The 11,117-nt window shown below is 49.4% G+C and overlaps 1 protein-coding gene across 2 annotated transcripts; it reads right to left on the reverse strand.

Moving 5' to 3' along the window:
* Nucleotides 1-804: 804 nt before the first annotated feature.
* On the reverse strand, nt 805-3,668 carry HDHD3 (haloacid dehalogenase like hydrolase domain containing 3). Of its 2 annotated transcripts, none has more exons than XM_047068221.1 (2): nt 3,567-3,668; nt 805-2,027 (listed from the first exon to the last, which is right to left on the reverse strand). In XM_047068221.1, the coding sequence occupies exon 2, from the start codon at nt 1,874-1,876 to the stop codon at nt 1,127-1,129; it is 750 nt and encodes a 249-aa protein (XP_046924177.1). In that variant the 5' UTR covers nt 1,877-2,027; nt 3,567-3,668; the 3' UTR covers nt 805-1,126. The 2 variants fall into 2 exon arrangements, with proteins under 2 accessions (XP_046924177.1, XP_046924171.1); XM_047068215.1 differs by lacking the exon at nt 3,567-3,668 and adding an exon at nt 3,366-3,533.
* Between the last annotated feature and the right edge of the window lie 7,449 nt (nt 3,669-11,117).

The following is an 11,117-nucleotide window of genomic DNA, read 5'->3' on the forward strand; positions in this document are numbered from 1 at the left end:
GTCCCTGTTCCCTGTGCTGTCCTCCCCCCGCCCCCAGTGCGAACACCTACGACTGGAGTGCCCTTCAAAACTGACCTCTAGAAAATCTTCCCTATTCTACCAGGATCTCCACTGCACCATGTCCCATGGAACACAGCTCTCTGCTTGCAACTTGGTGGTCAAGCCAAGGGCTCTGGAGTCAGGCATGCCTAAATCAGAACCCTGGCTCTCTCACATACTACCTGTGACCTCAGGCAGGCTCCTTCTAAATCGGTTTCTCATTTGTAAAGTGGAGGTCACACTATCTCTGCCCATCAGGTAGCTTTGAGGGTGTTTTATTTACTGAGGGTTCTATATGCATATAAAGGACTAACACGTGGCAAGCGGAAATGAAGTTTCTTCTCATGACTAATTATGGTGCTCCTTGTCTACAATCCTGCAAACACTAGAGGCATGTCCTAGAGGGCATGTCCCTACAGCAGAGCTTAGCACCCCAATTTCCAAACTAAGCTCCTCTGAACTTCCACTTCTAGGGAGTTGAGGCTTCAAGGGCCCGACTGAGGGGCTCTAGGACCTGCTTCAGCTCTAGCAGTTTCTCACTTTTCCTGTTTTGCATATTGGGGTTCCAGTAAGATCTCCCATAACAAAAGGGCCCTGCTGCTAATACAAAGTTTGACAGTGCCTGGTTTTGTTTTTTTTTTATAATTTTTTAAAAAGTTTATTTTACTTATTTTGAGAGAGAACGAGCACAGGAGGGGCAGAGAGAATCTGAAGCAGGCTCCGCAGTAACAGTGCAGAGCCCAAGGTGGGGCTCTAACTCACCGACTGTGAGATCATGACTTGAGCCAAAATCAAGTGCTGGTCCTTAACCAAACGAGCCACCCAGGCACCCCGACAGTGCCTGGTTTTGAAGCTAGTTGGGCTCTCGGTGAATCTTGTAGGTGAGGGGGTGGGAAAGAGACACAGGTGTGAACAACTTCAGCAACCAGAAGCAGGTTGGAGCAGGGCTAAAAGCCCTGTTTTCACTGCTTTATAGTCACAATGCCTTTGGATGCTGCAGGGAGAGGGGCAAAGGCCAGATCTCAGGAAAGAAGGGGCTCTCTGCTGCGTTTGCTGGGCCCAGCCACTTCCCTCATCAGATTCAAAGTTACGGGGGTGAGACTTCCAGGTGGTCAAGGGCAGGCAGGAGATGGGACAGTGAGGGGAGGAGGCATTCTTGAGATACAGAGTCTTTGATGGCAGCATCCAAAGGCTCTGGGCCGACCACCAGGAAGCTGTGCATACCTACAGCCCGCGCCCCCTTATAATCACAGGGATAACTGTCCCCAATATGGGCTGCCACTGCCGGTTCCACCTGAGCAAGCCGCAAAGCCTCACGGAAAATTCGGGGGTCGGGCTTGGGCCAGCCGGAAGCCTCAGAGGTCAGCACAAAGTCAAAGTATTCCCTCAGGCCAAGACCCATCAGGATGTCCTCTAGACGCCGGTCAAAGTTGGAGACCACTGCCAGCCTCAGACCTCGTTTTCGGCACTCCCTCAGGGTGGCCTCAGCCCCCTCCAACACCTGCCAGGTGAAGGGCTTGCTGAAGTCCTCGTACAGCTGGTCAGCGATGGGGGTCACAGCCTGGGCATCTCGAACACCTGCTAGGTAGAAGGTCTGTAAGACCACATCCACCCACCACCGGCGGGAGGTGAGGCCTTGGCTCAGGCCATAGTTGGGGAAGCTGAGGCTCTGAGCCCTGTAGGCCTGCCTGAAGGCTTGTCCCAGGGAGGCGGCCTCCACCTCCAGCCCGTGGGCCCGGGCCTTGGAGGCATATTCCTCTCCCACGGGGTGGCGGAGCCTGAGCAGCGTATCCTTCACGTCCCATGTCAGCAGTCGTATCTGTAGCCGATGCGCCATGCGTCTGCAGGAGCGGGGGGCACGTCCACCCCAGGTCTGCCAGGGGTTAAAGGGAACCTGAGCCGGACAAGACCCCCTCCACAACCTAAAGGTCTTCTCTTTCCAGGCCTTGTGTGTCAAAGTTGCTGGCACTTCCTCACAGCAGAAGATCCTGGAATGAGACGGCAGTGATGTGGAAGTTCAGGCCTTGGAGTCAGAGACAGATTGGGTTCAAATTCTGATGCTGCCAACTGACTGTGTGGCCCTTGGAGTGTCACTCTCTGAATCTGTCTCCTAATGGAAGAGGAGCACCATGTCCCAGCCTCACCAGATTGTTGCATTAAATGAGATCGTCCGCTCATTCCACGACAAATTTCTGGGCACCTACTGTGCACTAGATACTAGGGAACAGGATAGATTTCCAGCCCTTATGGCATTTAGACAAAGAACTATACAAACACTTAAGCATAATGAAGTCAGCATGTGCCACAAGGATGTAAACCCAGGGATCCCATCTAGTTTGTTGAGCTTCGTAAGAAAGTCAACTTTCAGTGGAGATCTGAAGAATGACTATGCAGGAAAAAGAGGTAGTTAAGTGTTCCTGGCACTGGAAACTGCAAGTGCAAAGGCCCCGAGGCAGGTCAACAGCAAGTCGGCTGCTTTGGGTAGATGGGGGCTGCTGAGGCAGGGCCTTGTAGGTCAAGGTAAGGAAACAGTTATGATTGCTATTACTATTGTTAACAATGCCAAAGACACAGACGCAGACCATGTGACCAACCCCTTGTTTTGGGAAGAATGAGCCAGAGAGGGGCAGATACTTGCTTAAGGTGAGTCTGTGACACAGCCAACACCAGAACCTAAACTTCCAGACTCTGGCCAGTGCACCCTTCCACTGCATCATGCTTAGACAAATGTGGATTTTAAAACAATCTGGTTTTGGTGAATCTGCACAAAAGGCGGACAGAGAAGCCCAGTCCTGACTCTATGCCGGAGCCCCAGCTTCATCTTCACTGGAGGTAACAAGGTCGGCCTGCCTGGGTGCAGAGCCAACGAAAGGATCACGGACTCCATGCACAAGAAACGAATTCCTCAGCCTGTGGTCCAGAGGCTGGGTGGAGCTTCTTGCCCCAGACACTGAATTCCAGACAGTCCGAGGTTGTCTAGTCACAAACTGAGGGGCCAGAGTTCAGAGCACAGCCAAAAGTTGCCGCTGAGGAAGGGAAGTGGCTGGTGAATCTGGGGACAAGCCTTAGGGGAAGTCTGTCAAGGAAATGAATTTAAATGAATCTGGAAATTATGGAGACCCATCCAAAGACCCTCTCTCACTTTACTGGTGGGTAGACGGAGGCCCGGCGAGGGGCGGGAACTCGCCCAAAGCCACGCAGGAAGTCAGTGGCACAGCGAAGACTAGAACGAGCTCTGGCTCCCGACCCACAGCATTTCCCATTTCTGGAAGCCGGGGCTGAGGGCTCTGGCCTACAAGCCTGAATTGCTCGGCCTTCCTTCTCACCTCCAGGGCTTGATGGCGACAAAGTCCAGGTAACCCGCTGTTAGAGCGAAATCTCTACAGCTGCCGTTTGCAGCGTGACCCGGGGCGTGACGTGGCTGCGGCCGCGCTCCTGGGGCCCCTTCTCAGCTCCAGCGCGCCCCGAAGCCTCGGCGCCCGCCCCCGGCCCCCGGCTCCCGGCCCCGGGGCTCAGGACCCACTTACTCCGCAGTGAAGCCTGTGCAGGGAAAGCCGCAGCAGCCCAGCGGCTCGGAAGAGGCGCGCAGGCGCCGACCGCGTGGCGGAGCCAGAGGCCCGCCCCCTCCTCGCCCCGCCCCCGGCCCTGGGCCTTCACCGCTCCTCCTCCGGCCGCTTCCTTACAGCCTCTCCCGGCTCCCGTCCTCTCCGCCTCCCGCCGCACCTTCACCTGCCTCAGTGCGGCGCCCTCGGTCACCCGCCCACACTGCACTTCTCTGCCTTCCTTCTCCTTTCCGTCTCCCTCTCTACCCTTGCGTGAGACCCCACACCCTCTCATTCCCGGTCCGCCCCGCCCCACCCCGCCTCTCCCGGTCACCTTGCACACTCTCCTTCCTCTTTCCCTGCCCCGCCTTCGTCGTCTGTCCCTTATCCCCCTTTGTGCGATTTCTCCCTTCTCCTCCTCCCCACACCCCTCCGCCTTTCTCGGACCCGGACGCCCCCGGGAGGTTCCCAGGCTGACTTGGGAAGAGGGGGATTTGGGTCCCCTTCTGGATTGCTGAGTGCTGTGTGGACTTGGACAGGGCGCTGTCCCTCTCTGGTTTGAGTCTCCAGTCGGTACTAGGAAGGAATTGCTTTCACGTGGAAACTTGTCTAACCCAAGGCAGTTTGCTGAGGTTAGGGTCCTCTACAGTAATCTAGCTGCTTTTTTTTTTCATTTGATATAAAATAATCATCCTCAAAAATGTTTAAAAGTATAAACTGTTTAAACTAAAAAGCCCAATCTCGCTCACTAACGACTCATTGAGCATTTCTCTGCTCTGACTCTGTCCTTCACTGAGGATGCGGTAGGGGAGAAAAGACGGGATTCCTGCCTTCATGGAACATGAGAGGGGCAGACACAGATCAAGTAAATAAGATTTCAGATAGTGATGAGTGCTATACAGGCAATAAAAGAGAATGGCGTCAGAACAGTGTGGGGGCCTCTCTGGGTGAGATGGTTAGGGGAGGGGCAAAGATCTGAATGGCTGCCTGGTGAAGATTAAGGGACAAGTACTGCAGGTGAGAAAACTGGGAGAGCAAAGGTGCTGGGGCCCCAGCCTGTTTACTGAGCTAGGGCAGTGGCTCATGGGGGCAGGGAGAAAAGGAGGGCCTCTGCCACCCCACCCCCCACCCCCTTATTCCCCAGGGGTTGCTGAAGTAGCAGATTTGGTTATTATGCTATCATTTTTCTAGGAGCACACAAACCTGCATATATTTTTTCTTCCTTCTTCTCCGCACCCCACCCCCTCTTTTTAAAACAAAACTTCCTCCTATATTCTAAGGCTGGTCTGTTCGCTTCATTCAGAACCACCTGACCCTCACTGGGCTCAGGCCTGGGAGGAAATACAAAGTGCAGAGTCACGGACCCTAGTGCTGTCACAGACAGCAAGGGGGAGCTTGACTTCCAAGTTCATTATGTGTTACAAGCGTGATTCCTACGAGTGGAAGTAGAAAGGGTGAGTGGGAGGCCAGAGGCCCATCTGCATTTCACAGAAGGGAGTTCAGGTTCCAGGGTCACCTAAAGCGCATTTCCTTAGGTTCTGGTCCCAACTCTGCCACCTGATTCTTGGTGAGCCCTTCACTGAATTCTTTTCCTCTCTGGGCCCCAGTCCCCAATATGCAAAATTGGGAGATTGGACAAAATAACTTCCAACTGAAGTCCAGGCCAGCTTCTAAGTTAATTTCCAAGGTAATTAACTTTGTCCACGGAACCTCAGTTTTTCCATACGTCAGGATTAAATGAGATCACATGAAAAAAGCTCTTTGAGAAGATGATTTTTTTTTTCTTTCAATTTTTTAGGGGCCTCGGGCTGACTGAGTAGGTAGGGCATGCGACTCTTGATCTCATGGTTGTGAATTCAAGCCCCACGTTGGGGCTTACTTTAGAGATTCCTTAAAATATAACAATACAACAAAATTAAAAAAAAATCTGAGTATAGTTGACACACAATGTTACATAGTTTCAGGTGCACAACATAGTGATTCAACTTCTTTTTACACAGCATAAGCTGTGCTCACAAGTGTAACTACCACCTGTCACCATACAACACTATTACAACATCACTGACTCTATTCCCTATGCTGTACTTTTTATTCCCATAACTTATTCATTCCATAACTGGAAGCCTGTCTCTCCCACTCTGCTTCACCTGTTTTGTCCGTCTGTCCACCCCCTAGAAGATGATTCTTTTCAGATAATTGAGTCTCCTGAGAGGTTCAGGATTTTGTTCGGTCATGTAACTATTTCAACCCGGGGCACCTGTTGCACAAGGCAGGTGTGTCCCTTGTAATCCATGTGAACGTGGCCCTCATTTTACCGTCTGTCCTTTACATTCTGCCTTTTTCTTTCTCTGAGTAACATTTCAACAGAGATAAAGGAGACTTGAGTGTCACAGAAAAGCCAAGGGCAGGTCCCTGCTGTTCTGAAACAAGAAACAAGCTTTAAAAATATTTTCTTAATGTTTATTCATTTTTGAGAGAGAGAGAAAGAGAGAGAGAGAGAGCATGAGCAGGGGAGGTGCAAAGAGGGAGGGAGACACAGAATCCAAAGCAAGCTCCAGGCTCTGAGCTGCCAGCACAGATCCTGACGTGGGGCTCAAACCTGTGAACAGCGAGATCATGACCTGAGCCAAAGAAACACACTTAACCCTGTGCCACCCAGGCTCCCCAGAAACAAGCTTCTTTCTGGTTTGCCAGTTCAAAAATGGGTACACTTGGGGCACCCGGCTGGCTCAGTTGGTAGAGTGGGCGACTCTTGATCTCAGGGTCATGAGTTCAAGCCCCACATTGGGTGTAGAGCTTAGTGGTTATAGTTTCCTAAGTCAGATGGCAGAAATCCTCCTTGGAGGGTTTCATCCCTTGACCTATCCTGTGTGGGCTGTGGCCTCACGATTGCCCCTGGAGACACCTGGGGTGTGATTAGACCAAACACTGCCATAGATCCACTGCTCGTGGAGGAAGCCAAGTTTTTTATATGAGGCTTTTGCCCTTGAGAATCTCATGTTCTCATACATAAGTAAACCCAGCCTGGGGCCGCCAGACAGCTCTCCCTTTACCTAAACATTTTCATGTACTTATATAACTTATATTAAAATATATCATAGAGGAAAGTGCAAACAAATGTCCATGTCCTTGAATTTTTACAAAGTAAACACTCCCATGCAGCCAGTACTCAGACCAAGAAAAAACATTTCCAGAACTCTAGAGACCTAGTCCACTTCCGCTTGCTTACCCCCGCCTGGTTCAACTGGCTTTTGATCTGTAATATAAATGGGATAATACAGCATACACTCTTTTGTCTTGCCTCTTTTGCTCAAGTTTTGTTTGTAAGATTTATCCATGTTGCTGTGTTCTTGCAGGTCATTCATTCTCCTACCTGTAATATTCCATGATATGAATATGCCACATTTTATTGTTTTTTTAAAAATGTTATTATTTTTCAAGATTTTATTTTTAAGTAGTCTCTACACCCAATGTGGGGCTCAGACTCACAATCCTGAGATCAAGAGTTGTGTGTTCTACCAACTGAGCCAGCCAGGCACCTGTTTTTTTTTCTTTTTTAATACGAAATTTATTGTCAAATTGGTTTCCATACAACACCCAGTGCTCGTCCCAACAGGTGCCCTCCTCAATGCCCATCACCCACTTTCCCCTCCCTCCCACCCTCCATCAACCCTCAGTTTAGTCTCAGTTTTTTTTTTTTTTAAGTGAACTTTTTAAAAAGTACTTGGGGCTTGAACTCACGACCCTGAAATCAAAGGGTCACGTGCTGTACCAACTGAGCCAGCCAGGCACCCCACCACAATGTACTGTTGATGGGCACTTGGGTTATCTCCAGTTTTTGGTTATTACAAACATTAGAAAATGTTGATATGAACATTCTTGAATATGTAGGTCTTTGGGTGAATATATGCACACATTTCTGTTAGGTAAATACCTAGATGTGGAATCATGGAGTCAGGAACTGTGTGTTCAGCTTTAGTGGATAGGGCCAGTTTTCTGAAGTGGTTGTACCAGTAATGTCTCAGAGTTCCAATAGCTGCACATTCTCAACCATTGGCTTATCTCTTTTTAAAACTAGGCACTTTGATGGAAGTATGGTGGTATCTCATTGTGTTTAAAAAAATTTTTTTTTAATGTTTATTTATTTTTGACAGAGAGAGAGAGAGAGAGAGAGAGACAGAGACAGAGCATGAGTGCTGGAGGGGCAGAGAGAGACAGGGAGACACAGAATCGGAAGCAGGCTCCAGGCTCTGAGCTGTCAGCACAGAGCCTGATGTGGGACTCGAACCCACAGACCGTGAGATCATGACCTGAGCCGAAGTCGGACGCTTAACCGACTGAGCCACCCAGGCGCCCCATCATTGTGGTTTGAATTTGAATTTCTATGTTGACTAATGGAGATAAAACCTTTTCATATATGCATTGGCCATGTTTTCATTTATTTTTATTTACACAAATAACACACAAATATAACTTCCTTAGATAAAACACATGAATATAAAAATGCATCTGAAGCTAGGATAACACCTAAAAAGCTAAAGTTCCCCTGAAACCAATCCCTTCTCCAGTTTTGAGCACTGGACTTAGAGTCTGGAGACCTGAAGCCCAGCCCTGGTCTGCCAATGGCTTGTGTGGATTTGAACAATTTCCCTTTCTGGGTTTGTCTCCCATCTATACAATTAGAGTGTGTAACTAGATGGTCTCTAAAGACCTCTTTGCTGTCCTGACCACTGTTTGAGTGATTACAAGACACTTCATATGATGGGGATGGCCATTTGCCCCTATATCCATTCTCTCCTTTTTCCTTAGTAACTTAATCCAAGTTTCAGCTGAGCCACCTGGCTGCCCCACTAGACTGTTTTCCAGCCTACCTTACACAACTAGCTGCGACCGTGACTAAGTTCAGACAAGAGCATACGGACAGAAGTGATAGGTGCAACTTTTGGGGTGTGCCCTTATAAAGAAGCATCTTGCCCTCCACTCATCTTTCTCCTCTTTCTGCTGACTGGAGAGGAGCTAATGGTGGGAACTGAACTCGCCATCTTTGACCATGAGATGGAAGCTGAGATGTGTTTAGGAGGACGGAACAAGGAGGGCGCCTGGACCCACCACACCATGTAGCTGACGTGGTCTGGACTGCTCAGAGAGAAATATTTTCTTCTTAGCTATCATTACCTTGGCTTTTGTTATGACCACTGAACTTGAATCCTGACTAATACAGAGTAACTGGGGAATGACTTTAAATTGGGTGTCAGGGCAGGGTTTCTGAGGAAGTGACGTGTCAGCCAAGATCTTAACAATAAAAAGGAGACAGCCACACAGATTCTGGGGAAAAGCATTCCAGGCATGGGCGACCACTGCTGCAAAGCTCTGAGACTCCACTAGACTTCTGTGTAATGAGGCAGACCTGGTCAGTCATGGTGCCACATCTCCCATGCCATTGTTTGTGGTGACTGAATGAAGAGGCTGGTTCATATGACCTGAGTGGGGCCAGTCAGAGAGCTCCAGAGATTTGTCGTGAATGACGGGAGAGGGTCTTTCTTTGGGATTGTAAGTCATAAGGACCATTTAAGGATCCTGTGGCTGTCAAGTGGCAAAAACCCATCTTAGAATAAAGCCAAGCTGAGGCAACCATATAAGAACTATGAAGAGACATAGCCTCTATGACAGCCTTTAACCCTAGACCCAAGCACACCTGACCTTATTGAAATCCAGTTATAAAAACCAATCATTTACTTTTTTGCTACTGAATTGGATCGTGTCACTTGCAACCATAAGTATCTGGAATATGGGACGCTGGAAGTCACAGGCCCTTAAATGTGGAATTGGCACAGTCCATGTAGGCTATGGGGTATGGGGCAGGTCAGGAGTCCTCCTTTCCTAGCTGGGGAATTGTTAGTAAAGTGGTTGGTTGAAATACCTGTTGTTTTTTGGGACCCTCAACCATTTGCCCACTGAAGGTGTAGTTTTAGGGATCATAGTAGAAAAGTGAGATTGGGGAGCACCTTGGGTGGCTCAGTCAGTTGAGCGTCCGACTTCAGCTCAGGTCATGATCTCATGGTTTGTGAGTTTGAGCCTCGTGTCGGGCTCTGTGCTGACAGCTCAGAGCCTGGAGCCTGCTTTAGATTCTGTGTCTCCTCCACTCTCTGCCCCTCCCATGCTCATGCTCTGTCTCTCAATAATAAACAAACAAAAAAAAGAAGTGAGATTGGTGGAATGTATTGGCTATTTGTTGTGGCCTTTAGGAAGGACCTACAAGAAACAGACAAGCTACCATCTAAGCAGGCACATCAGAGGGAAATAAAGGCAAGTCTCATTAAGAGGCCCTGAATGCTCACCAACTGCCTGTGATGCTTGGAAGTCTGAGAATATGCCTCGCCAATTGTGAAAGCTGAGTTCTCTCTGCACAAGGATAAAGTTACGACTAGCAAGAGCAGGGCACATAGCAGGAGACTGGGACTGTGGAGGAACTAGATCCTTCAGGACCACCTAAACCCCTTCAGCTTGCCTGCCTGGCCATTGCCTCTGGAAACAAAACAGTGGGGCTGGAGCAGATACTAGGTGGCTTCTGATGACAAATCCTGACTTCAGAGGGCACCACTGCACATAGACCGTGATGCCTGAAGGCAACTCAGCCCTTGGTGTACCCCCCTGAATAGCATCATGTTAGATCCCTAATTTGGCTGTTCACTAGGAGATGGTGTGCACAGTGGTTAAAGGTAGAGGCCTTGCAGTTGAGCTATGTGGGTTCAAATTCTAGTTCTAACCAGAAGTGTTTTCAGTGATGGGGTTCTAGATCCAGTTCTGCTACAACTTGAGTGGCCCTGGGTGAGTCATCAACTCTCTAGGTATAGCTCCCTCACTGCAAACCCAAGCTAAATTTAGGACTCCCCCTCTACCCTCTCCCCCAAGCTTTCCCATCTTAGTAAATGGCCCATCAGCCGCCAGGAGCTCAAACCAAGTTTATCCTTCCCATAAAATCGACCTCCTAAATCCATTCCCCTCTTCACCCCCTCTGTCACCACTCCAGTCCAGGCTACAAAATCTCTCCTCTGCGCTTTGCCAGTGCTGTCAAATGTTTTCATCAAATGCAAAATCAGAGTGCGTCGTTCGCCTGCTTAAAATCCTTCAGATGGCTTTCCTTTCTCTTGGAATAGAGTCTGGAAAGGCTTCCATCTTCCTTACACATGGCTTTTGACCCCCGCATGGCTTGGCCCTGGTCTTTTTGTCCTTCACTGTGCTCCAGCCACACCTGCTTTGTGTTCTAGCTCATTCTAGACATGGAGTTCCTTCTGCCCGGAGTGCTCTTAGCTTGGCTGCTTATCCTTCAGGTCGAGGGTTAAATGTCAGCCTCTCAGGGAAGCATTTTCTGACCCTTCAAACCCAGTCAGGTCCTGGTGACCTTCGCAGCGCCCGTCACATCACCGGTGACACATCGACCTCCTGGTTCTCCTCACGGAGACTCACCGTCATTCCACTTAACGTTTACTTCTGGGGCGGGGGGGGGGGGGGGTCTGGGACATATGCAGAGTGGTT

The sequence above is a fragment of the Lynx rufus genome, unplaced genomic scaffold (assembly GCF_022079265.1).
Source record: "Lynx rufus isolate CCGP_SWC_20201006 ecotype Redwood Valley unplaced genomic scaffold, mLynRuf1.p SCAF_10, whole genome shotgun sequence".
Lineage (NCBI taxonomy): Eukaryota > Metazoa > Chordata > Mammalia > Carnivora > Felidae > Lynx > Lynx rufus.

What these genes read in the sequence shown, in the direction of transcription:
- HDHD3 (XM_047068221.1), bottom strand. Translation starts at nt 1,876, where the DNA reads ATGGCGCATCGGCTACAGATACGACTGCTGACATGGGACGTGAAGGAT.